This window comes from Meriones unguiculatus, chromosome 2, assembly GCF_030254825.1.
Source record: "Meriones unguiculatus strain TT.TT164.6M chromosome 2, Bangor_MerUng_6.1, whole genome shotgun sequence".
NCBI lineage: Eukaryota > Metazoa > Chordata > Mammalia > Rodentia > Muridae > Meriones > Meriones unguiculatus.
In genome coordinates, this window is record NC_083350.1 from 41,173,747 (window position 1) to 41,196,202 (window position 22,456).

Consider the following 22,456-nt stretch of genomic DNA (forward strand, 5'->3'; position numbering starts at 1 on the left):
GCTTGTACGCTCAACCCTGAGCTGTTTGTTAAAATGTAGTCCTATCCATAGTCTTGTGCAGCACTGGTTGATACCTAACAAAAATTCATACTAAATTTACATATTCCATTGACTCTGACAGCCTAAGATGAATGAATTATTAATTATATGTATATATTCAAGCATGTCACAGTGCACACGTGAAGTAAGCCAGGCGGTAACTTTTCAGAGAAAAGGACTCCCTCTCCTACCATGTAGGACCATGGAATGAACTCAGGTTGTTGTTAGGGTGGCAAGTTGCATGACCCACTGAGCTACCTTGCTGGCCCATTTTCTGAAAGTATTTGTGTGAGAAATGCTTATTCCCTGTGTGTAGGAAAAAAAAGCACATGTATTTTCTTGAATTGAAGCATTAGAAAATGTTTGTTTTATCATCACTGTCATTGTCTTCACCACCACCATCATCACCATCATCATCATCAATATTTTAAAGCAAGCCTAAGTCCGTTTATTTGACAATGCATATCTTTTGACCACGTTCACATTTCCTTATCCAACCAACACCTACGGAGCCTTTGCTGGCCCAGAACTTGCTGTGTAGACCCGGTTGTTCTCTGCCTCCTACAGAGCCACTTATCTCTGGCTCCCTAGTGCTGGAATCCAGGGGTGTGGCACAATACCAGGCAATTTCCTTTTTTTTTTTTGTTGTTGCTTTTTAAGTTCAGATAAAACGATGTTTAATGTTAGGTATGACTGACAATAATTACCTACTTCTTGAATTTATATTTTGCTGGTAGTAGCTTTGGTGACAGTGTTAACTTCATTGTCAACAGTAGATAAAATAAATATCATCATCTTTTCATACTCAAGTGATTTTGGACTAGCAACATCTCTCTGTGTTCTTTTATTGTGCCTATAATTGAATAAAATATCTACTCTAATGCCATGATAAGGTCACAGATTTAATAATTCAGAACTTGGGAATACAAAATTTACTTTTCTCAAGGTAATTTTTTTTCCTGTAATCGGCCTCATATCCACTCAGCTGTACTCCCAGCAATGTAATGAGGTCAGGGATTCCATAGAATGCTGAGGTGCTGCGTTACTTTACGAATCCTAGAATCTTACATTTCATGAGCTTGTGGTTTTGAAGACAAAGACAAATACCACATATCAGTGTGCTGAGTTACCAGGTTGTGTATATGCAATAGGCCTTTAAGATGGAAAATCAAGTGTGATTTATAGGACCCACTTGCTTCAAGGGCATCAACTCATATAAAGTAAAGAGCAAGTTGACCTAAGCTACTATAGAGGAATCTGAAGCAAAGACCTTCAGAGTTTGTGTGAGCGAGTGTGTATGTATATAAGATATGTGTGTAGACTCTATTTTGCAGTTTGCTGTTAGCACATCTGTCTCCTCCATGAATTACATATTTTCCAAGGACAGGGATTGTGTGTAGCACTATTCATTGATTCATTTATTTACACACCAAGCATTTGTGAACCCTTGCCGGGTTCACCATCTAGTGATGTGACAGATTACTAAACAAATAACGCCCATTTGATGGCTGTGATAGAGCATGCTCAGGTGCTGTGGGAAAATGAAGAGGGAAGCTAGTAATCAGCAGCCAGTGGGAATCGGGAGACTTCACCAAAGACATGTTTGGGAGCGTCTTAAGGGAAGGGTCGAATCCCAGAGGCAGAAACAAAAATGGGGCAGAAAACAGGGCTGGGGAGCGGATGTGAAGGGTAAAAATCGTTGGTGTTAAGAGAAAGCCAAACGCTAGCTGGAGGAGGAGTAGTGCAGGTCAGAAAGAAAATGGAAATCCCAGAAGAACCATCCTTCCAAATCCTTTGCTCACCTATCCCATTCAGGTGAATTTGAGAATTTCTGAAACATTGCCACTAGGGAAAGCTCATTGGAATCTGGAGCATACTGTTAGCCCCAGGGAGCAGGCAGGAGAGCCAGGATGTGGCCTGGAGGCAGAACAGCTCAGTCCACTGCTCCATGAGAGACTGCACGGATTCCTACATCTGGCTTCCGTCCCACTGCTCATCCATCACCCACCCTCATCTTGACGAGGCTCATAGTACCACAACAGGGCCTTGCTCAGAAATAGATAATCCATAGTCTGTTTAAATTGTTGAAAAGAATTTTGAAACAGACTCTTTTCTCTGAGATGTTTGTAGTATGGCTGGCAAAAAAGCCATGGGCGAAGTACATCATGACCAGTACTGGTGGCTGTAGGTGGCTCTTGTATTTACATAGGCATGACACTGAAAAAAACCTAAAACACTGACCTTTCCATATCCCGAAGGAATTCTTTCCATCAAGTTTTGCAGCCAAAGGCCACTGCACTCTGCTCAGAGTAGCAACAAAGTAGAGCCAAGTCCAGCTCAAAGGGGCAATAGACTGTGGTTATGAAGTTTGGGATCCAGGAAAAACCTGAAACTAGTGATGAAACAGTTTCAGAATAAAACAAAATGATGATATAAAGATGTGAGAGGCACCTATACAAAAGGTCAGAATGATGAATGGCACAGATACTTAAATTTTTCCACATTACACATTCTTTAAATGGGTTGAGGCTTTTCGTCCTAAGGATAACCAAAGGAAAGGAAAGTGCCGTTAACTCATTTCACATCCAAGAAACCTGAAGTTTACAGAAATTAAACAGCCAGACCAAGGCCACACTGATCACTAATGGGAGGAATCTGCCAGTCACTAGGATATTGGTTCCCTGAAAGCAGAGACTTTTCCGTAAATCCCGGTATCTACAGCATGCTCGCACAGGAGGCGCCTCGAATACTTAACCCAGAATTCAAAGTCCATGTTTATGAAGTGCTCAGGGTCCAGTTAGCCTAAGAGATGATAAACCCTTGTACCTGCTCTCGGGATAAAGAATTGTCGAGATAGGCAAGCAGGCAGACAGTCAAGTGGAATAAATAACAAAGTATAGTACAGACAAATGAGATAAGGAAAATGCAGGGCTGGAGATAGTGTTGCCTAGATCTTTACCCCAAATATTTCTTTCTTACAGTAGCAGAAAAAAAAAAAATAAGTTCATGTTGTCTTTAAAACAATCGCTGAGGCAGTGTGCTGAGCATCTGGCTTCTGGTGAATAATTTCCAAAAGTTGTGTGTGTGTGTGCGTGTAGGTACCACGTGACACCGAGTGACCTTACCCAGATTCTATAGGAGGAAAGCCAGTGAACATCATTTGTTCTACATGAAGCCCGTAACCCTGACTGCAGCATTTGCTGGGTAGAAGCTCTGTAATTACTGGTAGGGTTTTTGGTGGTGACTACTGAAGATTTCTTTCAAGGCTTGACAGCTGCCCTCCTGATATTTATGTGTTTCTTTCGGGGAGCTCACGATTCACAACTCTGAGGCTTGTAATGAGGAAAAGAACACAATACAAATAACATGAAAAGGACTATGCGTCGGATATCACTAGAGAGACAAATCACATATTCTAGCTGCTTTAATTGGAAACCAGCTCTTTCATAGGGTTACTTTCCCTTCAGCTGAGATAATTAAGTCTGGGCTGACACTGGCGACCAGTGCCTGATGATATATAGTTAGTTGCTAACAATGCAGCAATCAGTAATCAAAATTTATATTTCCCAGGTTACGGGTGCACAGCTGAAGAGAAAGGCAGTTTTGATAAGGCTGGGAGATGGGCTTCCTAAGGCGGTATTCACATGACCTCCACTCCTGGAATCTGGGTGGGTTAATTAGGCCTGCTTTCTCTCAACCCTGTCATAAGAGGAAGCACACCTATTGTCCGTGTTTACATTAGGAATACTTTGCAGGCCCCGTGCTGTGTGGCTCCCTCTAATTTGTAATGGATTAAATTATATTTGTAAGTGGATTGGTGTGAGGAGTAGGTGGGCACAAAACAAACTTAGATGTTTTTAGAGCCTCTCCATGAAGCTGCGGCCTAAGCACAGGTTTTTGAATCAGGATTAATTACCTCTGCCTGTGGCTGAGAGGTTAGCAATGGAAGGGATTAGGATTAGAGTTTGGAAACCCTTTGTGTGTGTGTTAGAAGTTTCCAAGGGGGATCTGTTTACCAGTAGACACCCCTAGGCTTCGTCTAAAATTTCTAAAGCCCCGGTCACACCCCCAGGCCCATTAAGTTACCATCTCTGGGTATGGTGCATGGCCGTCTTTAATATCTGCAGCTCCCTAGGCAGATCTGATGTGCAGGCCAGTTTGAAAGGCAGGAAGGCTTAAGTCCACATGTTGAAGATGTCTGCGTTTGGTTATGGACATGACAGTATACCTAGCAGCGTGCTTCCTACAGTCCATTTCAACGTTTGGGAAAGGGACAAGTGGAAAGAGCGGGCAAGGTCCCCTTGCTTCTCACCTCCACACAGGGTGAAGGCTAGTGTGGAAGATAGATACTCTTGGTGATCATAGCCCTACGTCATGGGTACCTCTCCACAGTGCCATGTTTAGCTCAGTAGCCCTGGGACACTCTATGAAGAATTATCCCAGGGAAAGAGCATCCATTCAGCTTCTGAGCAGCCAGTGTCCCTTGGGTATATTTGCAAAGGTGGGTTGGATCTCCTTCCTCTTCCTCCTCTTATCCTCCTCCTCCTCTCCTCTGCCTCTCCTCCTCCTCCACCTCCTGCACAGAAGGCGAGTGAGAAAAAGGTAGTTAAGTTAGAGAATGTGGGACAGGAGTCTGTGCAGACATAGATGTTCAAGAGGAGGAGAGGGAAAACCCAGACACTAAAACCTTATTTTGTGGGAAAAATAGAGCATCTGCCTTGAGCTCACTGATTCCTGCTTTGGATTTCACTGTGTTCTGCCTTTCAACTCAGGTTGGCCGCACTTATAGAGAAAGACCTTGTATGCAGCAGACATTCTTATAGTATACAAGTGGCTGAACACCCTGGGAAAGGATTTTGGGGGTGGAGAATTGGCAGATACTACTGAGCTAAAATTTCAGGTTTGCCTCTAGAGATAAAATTGTGGGGATTTTGTTTTGTTTTGTTTTAAATACAGTAATAGCTCCATTTGTACCCCCCACATGAGAATCCCTCCCATACCCCTCCAAGAAAAACCCAAACCAAAAAACACAAAACCATAAAAGCAACATTTTCCCTGTGACCCTTTGTCCTCCTCCCTCAGAGGCAATGCTACTATATGCTTACAAGTTGGAACAAATATGTACAACACGTTTTAAAGGAAGTCACTCAGTCTTGGCTTGCATTTCCATTTTCATTAACAAAAATAGCCCTTTTACAGCCATTGTAGGACTTCATACACAGATTTAGAAATGATAGAAAGATACGCAAATCAAATGAAGTTAGTTAACAATGTGTATGATTTTTGTCTAAGCAAGCTATTCTGAGTGAGGATTTTACACATGTATTTCATACTTTTAAAACAATCAAAACTAGCTTAAATTTATATTAGCATAACACAGAAGTCTTTGTTTCAGATTATTTTTTCCAACCCAGAAGAGATCTTCTTCCTTTCCCTGGGCCCCCCAGACTTCTCAGCCTTTCATATATTCTCTAACTGAGCTCTATATGTGAGGTCCACGAATTAAGGGTGGATGGTACAGTGTGGTCAGGGTACCATGTCTTATATATTTTGCAGAAGAAATTCCAAAGATCTGTGCACCCCCCCCCCCATAAAACTTCTTCAAACTGTAGACAAAGAAGAGCTTCAGTGTACTGCTTCACACACTGTGCTAAAGGATGAAAGTGGCCAGGCAAAACTGCTCTTCCCACCCACATAGGGAGAGGAAAACATCTAACCCCATGGTCCACTGAGAGAGTCTGAGAGGACAGCGTGAATGAGAGTTCAGAGCCCCTGGAGCTCCAGCCAGCAACATCTGTATGTCTTCCCTCCAGCTGCCTGGCCCAGCTGTTCTGATGTCAGGAGAAAGTTATGAGTCGCTGGGAAGGGATTTGAGACAAGAGTGAAGTTAAATCAGCTCATGGGGTCTGTTTGTCACTGACAATTGAGTTTCAGCATCAAGCCAGTGGCTCACATTCCTGGAAGGCCACACACCCGCCACCCTCTAGGACTGAGCTACCTAGGGTGAAATGAAGTGGGATTATATGGATGCTGTAGGTCTCCACCCTCGGAGACCTCGGGTTATTGCCCATGTCACTAATTGTATTATTAACCTCTGTCTGCTTGCAAGTATGCTTTGACTATTGATCCATAGTCACACGTGCTGGCCAGATTGGAAAGCTGAGGGAGTGACACTTGGCCAAAGCCTGAGGTCTTTAGCTTCTAGGCACATTGTTTCATCAACAGAGCTAGAGGAAAGCAGCTGTCCAGAGAGTCTAAGTCTGGACTTAGGATTTTGCTGGACCCTCTGTGGTTTCCTGCTGTAAGCAGTGCTTTCCCAGGATGTGGGGGGAACGACTGTTGGAGGATGTAAGGACCATAGGCAAGCAAGCTCTCCATCGAGACCATAAATGTTGTGTACTTTGGCTCTAAGTCCTCTGTCTGAGTCCCCTGGATACTATTTCTTCTGTCCTTCTACCCACCTGGTCCTACTGTACCCCAGTGAGGCCAATTCATGTTTGTGTGACTGGGACGGTGGGAAATCTCTCTTTATTCCCAGCAAAAAAATGTGTCCTCACAGTTGCTGCTCATTACTCTTAGATTCATCTCACAACTGCTGCCTTCAAGGTGTCTCTGCAGATAGCTGAAAATGCCTATCCTTGCCTTTGACAGCTCTTCTTTTCTTTGTTTTAATAGTAAATTTTCAAAGATTGTCTGGAGTAATACTCCTTCATTATTCAGTGAGTGTCTTTTAAGAGTTGATTCATTAGGCTTTGTTCTAGAATGAGGGGTCGTAGTGATCAATAGAGCATGTATGCCCATGTGAGAGTATAAATATGAGAATGGTTCAAATCTATTGCAAAAATTAGGAATAAAATGATAGAAAGCCAATTAGGTGTGAAGATATTTTGGAGGCTGGAGGAGAGCTTGCCTGAAGAAGTGATGGTTTAACTGAATGACAGTGAGCTACTTCCATAAACCCTGGTGTGTGATCCTTCTAAAGAGAGGGGGAGAACACATCTGTAGGGAGCACATGCCTTTGAGGAAGGAGAAGGAATGGGTTGGCACAGAGTGGAAACTTCATGGAATGGGGTGTGAGAGGCAGGAAGGTAGGTGATACCTTTTGTTGTGAATGCAGTTTCTGTGTGTTATCGAATATTGAGAACTTGCTTCAGTGTTTACACGCTTGCACGGTGCTTCCTTCTGTCTCAAAGTTTTCCAGGCAACTTCCCAAACACTAAGAGAGGAATCTTTGAGGTACAAATTTGCTGTTCCTCTGGAATAAAATTACTTTCAGAGAATGGGACCCTCACTGATAACAGTTCTCATTACCTTGGAAGGAGAGGCATCTTTCTGCCCCTCACTGGTGGCAAGGTGGGAATCTCACCCAAGCATCATGTGACATCTGCTCTCCCTCTCCACACTGAACATTCTGGAGAATGCCTAGCCTTTCTTTCATGCCTTGGTGCTTCTAGAAAGAACTGATTGAACTGACACATGGAGAGCATATCTACCTATCCTTGCGTCACATTAGAGGATGACTTTTCAATCGCACTCTTTAGAGAGACTCTGTTAACTAAACAGGAAGAATATTGTTATTCTTAATCTTTTGGTTATTCAAAGAAAACCTGGGCTATTTCCTTTCTGACATGACAGTCTTGCTTTATTCACCTCCAAGTTCCACAGCCAGGGAGTCCCATCTGTGTGTTCTGACCCCCCTGCAGTCCTTACCAAGGCAAGCCTGGACAACCCAGGTAGACTTTTGTTCCCAGTAGCCAGGGATCAGAGCCCTTATCTGTGCCTTATCCCTCTATCTCCTCTCAAAGGAAGGCAAGCCAATGCTTGCTTGGCTCTTCTCCTGCAAGAGGGGGATGAGCCTGGACTCTGCGCCAGATGTCCCATACTCACTTTCTCTCTGTTCATCATTTCTCTTTTGTTAGACCCTTAGCACATTAATTTGGTATCTGCCCGTCATATGCAAGCTTATGGACAATTTCGATTTTCCTCCTATTCTGATCTCTCTGGCAGAGATTCCAATTACGGTGATTGTCTGTTGTGCTATTAATTATAAGAATTGTGATTCCCCTTTTTGATTTAAGGGTTAATTGGTGATAACCATGTGTTATCTTCTCTCCAGGTAATTTGAACTACAGTAATTAACCTCGTGTCCAAGTTATATGATATTAATGATTTTCCTCCATTTTACTACATAGTTAACATTGATTACCATTGTGCCTGATACTCAGTGTTCACTTAGAAAGAAAGGAAAAAAGATGGTGAGTAGAGGGGCACATCAGAAAGGGAAGGAAATATGGCGGCCTGAATGACAGTGGCCCTCATAGGCCCTCATTTGAATACTCGCTCCCCAGTCGGTGGAACTGTTTAGGAAGGCTTAGGAATGGTGTTGAGTAGGTGTGTCACTGGGGTGGGGTTCAGGACACTGCAGGCTATTCCCAGTCTTTCTCCCTTTCTCTCCGAGTCCAATTTATGCATCAAGACACAAGCTCTCGGCTGTTCCTGCTGTGCCTGTGGCCATCACTTTGATCCACCATCTCTCAAACTCAATCAAACACTTTGTTTTGTAAGTTGCCTTGGTCATGATGGTTTATCAAAACAACAGGAAAGACAAAACAAACAAACAAACACAAAACGAAACCTAAAAACCCAAAATCCAGGACAGAGTTAGTACCAGAAAGTGGACTTTTACTATTATAGACGGAAGAATATGTTAAATTATTTTTGTGTGGTTTGTTTTAAGTTTTTGTTTTAAGTTTGTTTTGTTTGAAGGAATACGGAAAACTTTGGGACTTTGGACTGGAAAAGCGGTTGATTGCTGTAAGCAGAACTTCACAGGCTTTCCTAGGATCCTGGAAGACAGTGCTGAGAGCCAGGTGGACTGTGGAGGCCCAGAATAAGAGACTCAGAGAAAAGCAAGGATTTTTAATAGCAACTGGGATAGGGGCCATTCTTGTGATATTTTGGCAAAGAAATATGGCTTCTTTTTACCCTTATTCTAAGAATTTGCCTGAAACTTAGTTGAAAAGGAATGGCTAGTTTCTTTGGCAGAGGATGTTTCAGGAAAGCCTAATAGAAAAGTAACTGAGCCCGGGAGGGCACACGCATGTCTTCTAAGCCCATGTTTTCCTGGAAATTCCGGGACAACATGGGGGAGAGGAGAAGAGAAATGAAATTTGCAGGTGTTTGGCAGTTAAATACACAAACAAATAAAGAAGCTTCTGCTGGCCAACCACTGCCTTTCAGACACTGGCTGCAAATGGAAAAGCCCTTTGCTTTGTTATTCCATAGGGAGGGAAAGAGATTACTAATTGCTTACATTATAGACATTACTCGGGGAAAAACTACCACCAACAACACAGAAAACCCTGTGATGTGTACCCTCTATTACAAAAGAGGGAGGGCTGAGCCCCTTGTGCTTGAGGTCAGGTGAGAGAGAAAATGAAGCTCACCCAAGCAGAGGGGTATTGCAGAGGGGTATTGCAGAGGGGTATTGCAGAGGGGTGGCAAGCCTGCTGGAGCAGCCACTCCCCACAGGACACTTTAAAATCCTCCCTACCAAGATGATATCTGATTTGTGAGCCTCATTTATTTTGTGGGAGCCTTTTCCTGGTGTCTTGCAGGAAGAGGAAACCTACAAACCTGTTATTAAAAACACAGTATAGAGGAAATTAGAAAAATGCAACTCAGCAATTCCTAATCATTGAATTATCCCTGAAGGATAATGTGACACTAGGAAAATAAATCATTTAAAGGTTCTTTTTTTAATTTTCTGAAGATTTCACAAGAGACTGTGTGATGATCCGAGTTTCCTGTCTCAGTAAAACCGAGTTGGCAACCCTGTCCTAAGGTGTTTCTGTCCTTACTACTTATCCTGTTTTCACTCTCTTCTAAGACCTCTGTTTTTTAAACCTTGGAAAACATATGTTTCAGAATTTAAAATGTAGCGGGTGATAGAAAAGTGGCAAAGGGGCAGATACCCAAATCAGGTCTGCAGCAATATGCAGCAAAATTAAATCTGCTAATAGTTTTGCAGTGAAACGTGTAAATATTTACTCTGAAGGCAGTCAACAAATGGCCTCATACTAGTTCAAGTCAGATTGTGATGCCAATTGAGTAGGGAAAACTTTCTGGCGTTTAGGAGGTTTCGTTTTGTTTTGTCTGTAGTTGCCAATAAGAGGCTGTGTGCCTGTGTTTCCAGAGTAAGCATGCCACATACGACAGAGCAGGGAGAAACCAATCTGGTTTTCCTTTACACTCAGGGAGAGTTGAGACCGATTTAAAAACAGCAGGCAACACCAAAATGCTTTGTCCAGATGCTGACCACCTCGATGCACTCTGTTACTTTCTAATAAACAGGCCTGTAAATCTGGATCTGTGTTCTGACCCTGAAGTCACCTATGAAGAGAAGCAAATCATTAGGTAGTGGAGACATTTAAACAAAGCCCCGACTTCCTGGAACTTACTTTCATTGGCCTTAAGGAAGCATTTATTCAGGATGTTTGGGAATAATGATTGATTTTGAAGGTTGGACTTTTTATTTAAAAAAAAAAAATTAAGTGAATATTATAGGGAGTGGTGTGACCGAAGTTACTCCAATTTGGGCAACTAGCAAAAGCTTTTCCGTTCGCCCCAAAGCCAATTGATAATGGCCTTTGGGAAAGTCTTGGGTTATTTTCCTCTCAGTAAATAAAGCCTCATGAGTCACTGTTTTATGTGTAAAGTACATGAACACAATACATGCCGATAATTGTGGTATTAAGTTAGGCAAACTTGGCCGTATCTATCCAATCCAATAATTGGTTTAAATGTGGGGGCTTTCGAGTTCACCTGGATTGTTAGCACACAAAGCTGACTTTCTAAAACGCTAATGAACTAAGCATCTAAAGGAATGTAAAGAAATTTGGGAAATGGCACTTCAGTCTCATTTGTTCTGTTTGTGGGTGTGTGTAGACAGACCCAGACATTAATAGACTCTTATAGTCGATCCATTCCAGAGGAGGGTGTTCTATTAGGGAGCAGTCCCTGTAATGCTATTATGTCTCTTTTCTGTACAATCAGAAGCCATTAGTCAATTATAAGTTCTATTTTAGGCTTTCAGTGTGCAAAGAAAGCATCAGACCTCATTGGGAGAGGAGGGAACGGAAGGCAGGGTGGGTGCCATAGGCAGCCAGTACCAGAGGAGCTGACCACAAGAGAAATGTTCTGTGTTCTTTCTAATCTTTTTTTTTTTTTAAAAAAAAAAACAAAGACAAAAGTTTGTAAGCAAGAAAACAATAGGGGTTGGTAGAATTCCAAAGCTTCAGTTATTCACAATTGGTAGCCTCAGTGGGGTGGGGGACCTGTTTCTCAGGTTATTTGGACTTGTTCTGGGCCATCTTTGAAGCTGATGTCTATTCCAAAGCGGGGGGGGGGAGCATCTCCCCACAGGATGGAAGCCCAGCAGGCGAGGGTGAGGAAGGGTCAGGACATTAGAATTGTGGCTCTGGGTGGATGGGTGGGGAGGTTCTGTTCTCTATTAGCTGTACTGAGAGAAAACAAGATAAATTAATAGGGACAGTTGTCCTTTCCTGAACACAGTGATTGCTTTATTTGGTTTACATCCTCCCAGTGCGCTTGACAGAAGCCATGAAAAAGCCCCAGTCACCGAGTTTTTGTAGTTTGATCCCCTCTCAAGTCATTCTGCACATAGTCTTCTAAGCACCTGGGGAAAGTTTCTTAGACCTAATGTGTGCCACTTTTAATGAAATAAAAAATGTATACAAAATTAGGGAGACTGACATAAAATGACCCACACGGTCAGCTCTAGCCACTCGTACCGACATCGTGAGTCTGTACTTTAAAGCACCCCTTCCACGCACACCTTTTCTTCTTCTCTTACATCCTTAGAAGAAAGTCGTCAGATACAGTCTTCATCCTGAGTTAACAATACTTTAACTGAAATGGAAAAAAAAAAAGTCATCCATTATTTTGGACAATAATTTTCCTATGCAAAATTTTCCTCTGGTGCAAGAATTAGACGAAAGGAAGGTCCAACCAGCGTGCAGTTATCCAAGAGCTACTTCGGTGTGGTCCTTACGTCTGAACTGTCTGAACTGGTAGAATAGTGAAGATCTCAAAGCCTGCCTGGCTCTCCCCAAAGTCTGTCTTCTCAACCTACTTACCTCTGCAACACCCCAGCCCAAGGTAAAGGCTTAACTACTTTTGAAAAGTTACTGTTGCATTTATGTTCTATTTTGGTGCAATGCCAAGAGCTGTCAGACCCATCCACTCCACCGGAGAGGTCCAGGGCATAGTCACGGGGTTCCCATCCCGGCATAGCGTCTTACACAGTGCCTGCCTCCTACCAGAAAACAGAGTCAGCGAGATGAAAATCAAGCGAACGTCAGGCAATGAGCCAAGGAGAAATGAATGAATTTTGGCTTCTTTTCAGAAGTCGGTGTCAGGTCAGGAGAGTTCCACTGAGGAGCAGGGAGCGCTCAACTGCTGTTTGGCTTTGCCACTTTCCTTAAGTTCCACATTTGGCAACTGACCCCGCTTCTCAGGGTCTCAGTTTTCTTAGCAGTAAGATGAAAGGCGTGTTTGTTGCTGCAGCTGGGGCAGACATTTGAGTTCAGCAATATTTTTTAAAGTTTGAAAGAGATAGGAATGGCAAAAATCTGGGCATGCCATGGGCGCACTGGGTTGGTCCTTGCTGATTTCTGAGATCAAGATCCATCCCTTGCCTCAGTGTTTTCAGGAGATCATGACTACAGTGGCAGAGACTGAATGATCCCTTAGATTCTATCTGAAGCAACCAAACAAAATCCATTGAAGGCTCTTGCTCAGTGGTGTGTGTTTGCGGAGAGGCAGGGAGGAAACAAAGTATGTAAGAGAGAAGAATCCAAAAACCATGACATGCCTTCTTCTATCTGAAAGATCATAGATACACAGCAGCCTTTATGCAATAAAATAAAATAAAATAAAATAAATTCTAGAAGTACTTCTGAGTTCACAACTGCTTTTTTGTGCCTTTGTGCCAATGGTTCCAGACGTGAAATGGGTCATCTATTATGCATAGTTGATATTTTTACAATCCTCCAGTGAATGCCATCAGCCTTCGCCAAAATGTGTTGAAGTTAGGTCTGTGGCATTTCCCTTTCCTCTGAAATGATACTGTATTAAGAGGCTGATACTTTATTAAGAAGCCAGAGCTATTTTTCTCCTTTTCTGTGATCCTTAGCTCTTACTGCAAACATCACTGAACAGGTGGTTCTATCTCATGGTCGCCTGAAGCCTGCATGCTGTGACCATTTCCACCACAATCAATGGGCCCACGTTGTTTCTAATTTCATTCGGGAAGTGTTCTTTCACCCTGCTCTACATCCTGTGGACAGCAGCATCCTTCTTATGCTGTAGTCCTTGAAGTTGGCCAGTTCAGGTCGCTGAAGGACACCTACTATTTAAACACTCATTAATTCATTACATTTTCTTCTAGTGTGAGAATAATAATCAGCAGTTTCAATCTCTGATAGGTCCCCAGCATTCAATAGGCTGGGTTTTCTGCACAAACGCTTGCTTTTCCACCTCTCTGTAGGTGAAGATTCCTCATTGGCTTGAGAGGTGTCCAATCTGTTTATCATCCACAGAAGCAGGCAGCCTCATTCTTACCCTTAACAAATGACACTGCTTTAAAACATGACTTTAAAACATCACCATCAAAGACCTAGAGGGGACTGGACCTCCACAAGGAGAGCAACATAACCAAAAATTCTGGGCCCAGAGGTCTTTTCTGAGACTGATACTCCAACCAAGGACCATTCATGGAGATAACCTAGAACCTCTGCACAGATGTAGCCCATGGCAGCTTAGTCTCCAAATGGGATCTCCAGTAAGGGGAACAGGGACTGTCTCGGAACTGAACTCAGTGACTGATTGTTTGATCACCTCCCTCTAAGGGGCAGGGGGCAGGAGCTTATCAGGCCACAGAGGAAGACAATGCAGACAGTCCTAATGAGACCTGATAGGCTAGGGTCAGATGGAAGGGGAGGACCTCCCCTATCAGTTGCCTGGGGAAGGGGCATGGGAGGAGAAGAGGAAGGGGGTGGAGGAGGGGGGGACTACAGCTAGGATACATAGTGAATAAATTGTGATAAATTTTTAAAAATTTAGAAAAATCCTCACCATCAAGGGAGTCAGGGAAGAGGCAAGTGGTCCCACTTAACACAGTGGTGTTCTGACATAATCAATTCTTCCTAAATCTGTGCTTAAGAACCATTTGCATCCTTCCATTACCTTAGGCCTGCGATCACAGGCCCATAAAGTGGAATGAGCCTTAGAGCCTACATGTTTGGAAAGTGACTATGTGCTCAGTTGGATTTTTATGACTGAAGCCATTAGGGTGTTTCAGCTACTCCATCCATGTAAGCAAAGATGCATCAACCAGCATTCAGTTATTATCTTAAGTGAAGTTTCTACTTACCCTTTTCTGTCCCCCCTCCTCGATGTCTAGGAAGGACATAAACTTTGCAATCACACAGATCTGGGTTTGAGAGTTAGCTTTCCCCTTTGACTATTGTGCCTTTTCCTACTGTGCTGTACATGCTGACTATGTGCTACCTAGAAAAGTAACTTAGCCTCCTGCCTGGGCCTCAGTTTCCTTATATGGGCATGATAAGGCATGCCTGTCAGGATTGCCATAATTATGTGATTAGGCTCAGTGTAAATGCAAGCTAAACTCTGAATATGGTTAGATGCTGACAGTAGTGCTCTATTTGGACACGTTAGAAGTGCTTATCAGATGTAGGCTTGACCTGGGTGTTGAGATGGGGCAACAGGGTATGCTGGTGATTCTTGGCACCAGGAGATGAAAAGTACACAGCCTTCTATGCTGTGCCCACTGGCGTCCACTAGAGCGGTGCTCAAAGGTCTTTTCCTTCCTGTCCTGTTCATCACACACAGTACCACACATACGCACATGGCTTGTTTCCACAGTTCTCACAGTATCCATATACTGTGTAGGAGCAACCCGGAGAAAGTGGAGGAAGTGGAGCAAGAGAGGAGTCCTGTTGCCGTGATGTACTTGTAAAGCACACTTCCCAGGCATTTGGAACATTTTTCTGCCTGACCTGCAGTCTCAGAGCCTGGCTGCTTTCCCTGTCTTAGGACCTCTCCTCAGTCTGGGCCTTTCATTGCTCTCCTGACACTTCTCCCTGCCTGTGGATAGTTGCCTTAACCTAGAAAACGCAGTGGGGCGTCCTGGCTCAGGTCACCCCCGCGCTGTTGCCTCCTAGTCTCCTTACTCTTCTCTCTTCCCTTCTTTTCCTTCTTCTGCAACTTCACTGGAGTACAATCTCAACCTTGAGGGCTTTTATAATCCATTGCATTTCCTGTCCTTTCATTTTACAGGTGACCGAACTGAGAGCCAGCCCACCCAACTGAGTCAGTTGCCTCGAGTCACACTACAGCATGTTCTTCTTTCTAATAATGACAGCATGAATTATTGATTATCATTAAAGCTTCCGATGATGTCAATAGAAGGCGTGTTTTTCTGAAACTTTGTGGCATTTAACTTTGTTCATGTAGAAAAAGCCTCACCACTACCATTATTTCCTCCCTCTATTCAAGGCCACTAATAGGTGGTTCCAAGACGTGTTTTTTTCACATCAGAATCACCTACTATTCAAACATTCCTTGGGTGTGAACATCCTGGAAGATTCCATTGTCTATACAAAAACAGACAATAGTTGTGTCTCTACAGTTGGATCCACACGCCAATAGTATCCACATGTTTCCTACAGTGGGCCTTGCAGACAGTGAGTGGAGCAACCCCATGTGGTCTTTAAATCAAGCAGCATCCTCTCATGTGTGTAGACGCTGGTCCCACAAGACCAACTTGGTAAAGCAGGCTAAGTTTAACCACTCTCATCCATGTGATGAACTTGTTAACCACATGAAGACAGGAAGATAGAGGAACATATAAAACAACTATTCTTTCCTGGCAGAGAGCACAACTGTGAACCTGGAGATACATCAGTGACCTATCTGAGTTGTGATGCTGACTACATGTAAGCATTTAAAGAAACCATGGGATTGCATAACAGATTTCACTGCACTGGTCTTCCTGCCAACTTCATGGCCTGAGAATCTTGCCCTATGTCATTGCAAGGTAGAAAGAATTAAGATTAAAAAAAAGAGCTTTGTCTTGAGCTCATAGGACATTTGTGCAGAGGTGGATGTAATTGAGGAAGGGTAGAGGCCTTGTTAGGCAAGTAAAGGAAAAAAGTCTTTAAAATCATATATAATATATTTCACAACATTCTAAGGGAATGCCACTCTGACTTCTGAGTCTCCTTTATTCTTGTTCCACGCTGTGAATTCATGCTGTAATTCTGCCCTCCGTAATGCTGCTGCTGCTGCTGCTGCTCCTGGCCTCCTGTTTTCTCACCCAAAATGCAACTGCTGGTGTCTGTGTTGTGTTTCTGTTTTGTTACTCTTGTTACTGATTGCTTCCCCCCTCCCCCCCCCCCCCCCCCCCCCCGCCATCCTACACTGACCAGCGCTCCTGAGAAGCAAGCTAGGACCTCAGAGCTTCTTTCCTTTGTGTTCAGATGCCCCAGATTAGGGAGTACAGGCAAAGAAGGGAATGAATGGGCCTGTTGTTAACTGTCCTGTAAATACATGCTATGTCTCTTCGTAATGGATTGCCTTTGCGAACAAGAAATCATTCAAAGTTTAATTTTAATCTGCACATCAGAGATAGAGATAGAGAATTGTTTAGGCTTTTCTCTCAACTTCTTTCCCGCTTTGATTTTTTTTGAGATAAAGCAAATTAATTAATGTGCACTTTTCAGTTGAAGAAATGATTAAGACCCAGCTGTGTCTGTGAAATTATAACCTACAATGCACCTGGGACTTGTTAATGCTTTTTTTGGCATGAAGAAAAGAGACATAGGTATCTAATATTAAATGGTGTTCCATAAAGTGTAGGTTAGCAGTTTGTTTGCCAAATTAACTTTCAAAGACATTTAGGTTACTAGGTTTGACATTTCTAAACAGAAATCTTAAATGATTGATGGACTACTGTAGAATAGCTTTGTTCAGAAAAAGATAATCTTTGGCAGGCTGCTTCAAAGACTGCTTCTCTGGAAAGATGAAACGATACCCCGTTTTACGTTAATTTCCCTGATACATCAATGCTTATTTGAAATACTCCTGAGAATGATGTGGTATTCACTGTAGCGTGCGGCTGTGTTCACTGTATCCAGCAGCTCCCTGGGACTTTTATTTCTAAGCTGTAGAAGAGGCTTTCTACACTTAAAAGCTGCCTTAACAGAATACAGCTGAGCAGAACCGTATCATTGCAGAGCAAATGTACAGAGATACGATTCTCTTTTAAAAATCAGCAATGCTGGGCAAAGATGCCAGTTCAGATTCTCGTCACAGAATTGGAAACGATGTACTTTTTTTAAAAAATAGATTGTATACCCCCAGACAAAGAGCTACAGGCAACTAACAATTGATGAGAAAGTGAGAATTAAGATTCTCCAGGGATGAGCCCACTAATATGGAGTGGTCAGCCCTGAAATCATATAATGCAAGTAACACTAACCCTATCCAGCAGGTTGTATTTATATATTTATGCATATACATTTATAAATATATGTGTATGTCTATCAAATAGAGTTGTATGGAGAGGAAGGGGTATGGGAGGTGCTTGAGGGAGGAAAGAGAAGGGAAATAATATAGTTCTATTTTAAGTAAAAATATAGATTTTAATAAGTTTTAATAAAAAGTAGATGGTGTAATTCTTATTTAGGTCTAAGGTCACTGTAAAATGACAAACAAGAGGTTAAAAATCTCAACTAAATAAGGGGCACTATAGGAAATAAGAAAACGAGGTCAGTTGTGTTCTTTGTGTGTGTTTCCTTTGTGTGTGTGTCACATGCTAGAGGCAGAGGTATGGTACCATCATAGTGTCGTTAGGTCACAGTATGACATATATTCTGACTTGTATAATGAAGCTGGAAATCTAGGTTGTCATCAGTTATCAGCATTCTTCACTACTGAGAATGCCATCACGTTTCTCGAGACTCTTGACTGGCTAAACAAAACACATGCGGAAGATGGCAATTTTTAACCTCTGTAAAGGAAAAGGAAAAAAAATGCTTTCAGTTGTTTGTCCGTTTTGGAATTCAGAGTTTAATAATTGTGAGATTGCACCACAGTGGCCTGTAATGGCCTAGTCAAAGAAAGTGAGGCTTTCTGCGAAAGCTTTGAGAAGGTGCGTGGTGCCAGGGCGCACTGGACACAATGGGCATTGGGCGCTGTCTTTATGTAAAATGCTGAAACTAGTGAATTCATTGTGGACGAGGCAGAAAACAGACGCCTTTTGTCTTGAATTATCTTCAAGACCATTGAATTTTATGGAATTGAATGAAGCTGACTTGCAAAAAAGCGGGGGGGGGGGGACAAAAACTAAGCAGGTCCCGTTTGCTCTTTGGCAGGGTGAAGTAGAGAAATAAGTCTCCCCGCTGAACTACTATGAGGCCAGAAGCCTTACTGCTATGTCTCACACTGCTACACGGCGCTGGGGCTGCTTTCCCAGAAGACTCTGAGCCAATCAGTATTTCGCATGGCAACTGTAAGTATCACTCTCATCCGCACTGGCTTTTGAGGACAACTTAGCCCGCATCAAGCCAGCCAAAAGTAGAAAGGAAGCAGGGAGGAGAGTCGGTAATTTTCAATTGCCTGTGTGACAAAGGTAGGCAATTCACGTCCAGTTAGATGGATGGAGTAAGAGGAATGGGGCAGCTGCTGTCATCGTCACCAAGTGTTGTATCAATAGCAACAAGCCTTTGAGATGTCCCTGGAGCCTCCTGATGAAATTTCACTCCACACATGGAGGCATGCTTCTGCCTTCTCACCAGCTACAGGGGAGAATATTGCTGTCAGCTGAGGACTGAGAGGGTTACATGTTTTCATCTGTAACCTGTATGTGGGAAATAATGGGTGTTTTTGAAATAGTTAAGAGGAAAAAAAATAACTTTTTAGTCTCAGCTAAGGACTGGCTTTGAATTTATAAAGGATTTATTCCATTTAGACTTTTATTTTGGTACTTGCTTTTGTCAGAGGTTTATGCTGACATAATTAAAACTTCTGGTGACTCCCTAAAGGAGAAAAGTTGTTACCTCTGTTTTGGAAAGAACATCCAATTTCTTATTTTATTGTCTATCCTCCAGAAGACCACTGTGTCCCAGTAAAGATAACGAGAGTTCTCTTCAAGTACCGTTTTCTATGTAATTATCCCCAGACAAACATTGAGTGAATAAAAAGATGTTCAGGATATTAAGTAGATACACTGCTGTTTAACTTCCAGCTGCAATTTTTTAAAAAGGAGATAATTTTATATATAAAGATGAGCCAAGACGGAAATATATAACAGTGAGTAGACAAAAGGTCAAAGGTCAATGCTATCACTTCTGAAATAGCCAAGTTCCCCACACTTAGGATTAGGCACCAAGTATTTATCTTAATTTATATAAGATTTCTATCTTTGGCATCCCAGTATCATAAGGACCTCAGCCCAAATATGCTGTTGACAATCATTAATAGTCTCTCAATCCCATGATAACAGAGACTTAGGAGTTGTCATAGCAACCTTCATGATGACCAGTTACATGAAATTAAAGAACCATGGAATGAAAATAGATAACTGTACACCAAGCTTATTTGGTAGTAAGATATACCAAAGATCTCTAGTAACACACAGCACTGAGAAAACCCAGATATCATGGGGTTAATCTGAATGGTTTCCTACTCGGAGTTACATCCCTATAACTCCCCAGAAAACATAGCCCTTTGAATGTGACTCATCTTTCTTTCCTCCTTTTGGAGGATTGCCAGTGCTCTGGAGACTGTAGGTTTAGAAACAGAGAGATGTTGAGCTGCAGGTATTTCTAAAGGTCAGCTATTACTACACATCACGAACTCAGCCAAAGCGCACAAGAGGAGAGAAATGTGCTCATGGACTCTGCCAGATCACCTGACTTGTTACACTCACTTTGACCCTGTCCTGTCAAAGCCCACTTTTCTGTGAGATTAGCCAATTGCTTAGCTCCAGAGTGCACTTCCCACAGTTCCTAGAATGCCAACCAACCTAGCGGGGCTGCCCTCACTGGTAGATTATTCCACCCCGACGCCTGTGGAGACTGTATTTTTCTTCTGGCTCCTGGATGAAGGCTCTTGCCTCCAGACCACATTGCCTTTGTGGTGATTGATGGGGAAGGCAGCTTTGAAATAGTTTTGTCCGGAGACAAGATCTTTGGCAGCCTGCCCCTTCAGGCTTAGCACTCCACAGAAGATGAAAAGAAAACTGGGAAGAAAAGAGCACCTTCATGCAAAGGGTTGACCAGAGAGTTTTACCCTCAGAAACTGTGACACTTAGAAATGTGAAGACCAGGCTTATTATCATCTGGAACTGAACTGTAACTTGATCATCCTTAAGGAGCACTCTCATAGTGTTTCCTGAAATAACAGCTTTGCTAGAGGTGGGAAATGGTGGCGCGGTCTGAATTAAACATGTTTTTGTTCTGTGGCCCACCTCCTCCCCCTCAAACTGCCCCGTTGTTGAGACTTGGCTTGATCTGCATTTCCCTCTCACCCCGTCCCTGCTTTTCACAGATACAAAACAGTATCCGGTGTTTGTGGGCCACAAGCCAGGACGGAACACCACACAGAGGCACAGGCTGGACATCCAGATGATCATGATTATGAACAGAACCCTCTACGTTGCTGCTCGGTAAGATGCATTCCTCACGTGCACCTTCAGAGGACCGGAAGGTTCCGGTCGCTGTTCACCAGCAATGCATCTTTTTAATAACCTGAGGCTCCTTACTATGCAATTTAAGCTAAAAGCTACTTGTGTTTGTCAAGCAATCCTTTTCTCAATATTTGCTACGTCTATTTAACCTTTTGGGGCTTTTTATATGTCTGTATAACCTTATGTGGATTTATAGAGAAATAATTGCATATTTTGAAGTGTACAGCTCAAATAATCCACTGTGTTTCTTGAACATATATGCAAATATTTACCCAAGTACACAGTAGAGAACTCCACCACTTGATAGTTATTTGTTGTATCAACATGTATTATACAATGTGCAGAGATGTGTGTCTTTTATACCTATTTGTACTTTTGCATTGAATATTTGCCATTGCTTTGACAGAGTAGTAGTGGTGACCAGAGAAAGTACAATACCATGTGTGTTTCATAAGTGCTTTATTTGACAGTAGTGATAGCAATAATAAGCTCCCCTCATCTTTTGGGAAATGACATCTGGGCATGCTGATTTCCTAAGGCAGAGTAGAATGATAAGGATTCACTTAGACAAGGGCCACGTGAATCTGGGCTTTTATTCTAAGCCTGCCTGTAGTTCAGCTTCTCCACAGCTTCCCTGGCTGTATGTGTGCTCTGCAAGGTGAGAGGTTAGGTGAGTATCTTCATGAAGCCCGTGCTGACCCAGCAGGGTGCGGAATTGTGAGGGTAACAGTTCACAGGAGATGTCCAAGTCAACCTGTTTCTCACAATTCCAACTAGGTTTGGGCTAACTCATTCAGGGAGGACCATCCTGAGGTGTTCCTCTGGGCACTCACCTGGCTCTAAATAGATGAATCATTTCACATGGGGCAGAAGTCAGATGATGTTCATATGTGGCTGTGAGCCAAGTACCAAAGCAGCTAAAATAGCAGCAGCACCAGATTCCTTGAAAACTTAGAAAGTCTCTGTAATATGAAGTGAAGGGCCAGGCACATGGTGGAAGTGCCCCAAGCCCAGCACACAGTTGGCTACAGGAAGCAATAATGAATATTTAAAAACAAAACAAAACAGCTTCCACAAATGCCATTCATGCTGGTATATCCATGTAAGTAAATGTACTCATAACTTCATAACCATCAATTTGCTGGATCCTGGAAACAACCTCATGAGAAAGAGCAAGTGCCTTCCCCATTTCCTGCAGAAGGATTCTGATGGATGGGGATGGGAAATAGGCCAGACCAATGAAAGCTGCAGGATTTGAACTAGGGTGAAAATGTTCTGATGACCACACAGCCACTCCCTGCCCTGTACTACCTACTGTGAAGTGAAAACTCTTTGTCCTGTGTTAATAACTGTCTAATAGATGTTGCCTGAGAGAAGCCTTCATGAGTATTCATTATGGAATATTCCAGTGAGGCCTCAGTACCCACTTCTTTGGAAGCATGGCAGCTCCTTCTTCAGTGTCCTTTTTATTTCCTACATGTAGTAATGCACGATTATATTTATATCATAGTGTTAAAAAGGAGGATCAAAACCAACCTGTGAGAAATAAGTTGACTCGGGTATCTCCTGTGAATTCCTCTCTTTATAACTGAGTCACTGGGAACAGGAATGGTTGGAACAGAC

The 22,456-nt window shown here is 42.8% G+C and overlaps 1 protein-coding gene across 11 annotated transcripts in view; it reads left to right on the forward strand.

Moving 5' to 3' along the window:
* Sema6a (semaphorin 6A) overlaps positions 1 to 22,456 on the forward strand; it is a 140,253-nt gene that overhangs the window by 44,554 nt on the left and 73,243 nt on the right. For all 11 annotated transcript variants that reach the window (XM_060377295.1, XM_060377298.1, XM_060377299.1 and 8 more), the window contains 2 exons: positions 18,519 to 18,655; positions 20,695 to 20,812. In XM_060377295.1, the coding sequence (XP_060233278.1) occupies positions 18,556 to 18,655; positions 20,695 to 20,812 (218 nt within the window). In that variant the 5' untranslated portion in view covers positions 18,519 to 18,555. The remainder of the gene's footprint in view (positions 1 to 18,518; positions 18,656 to 20,694; positions 20,813 to 22,456) is intronic.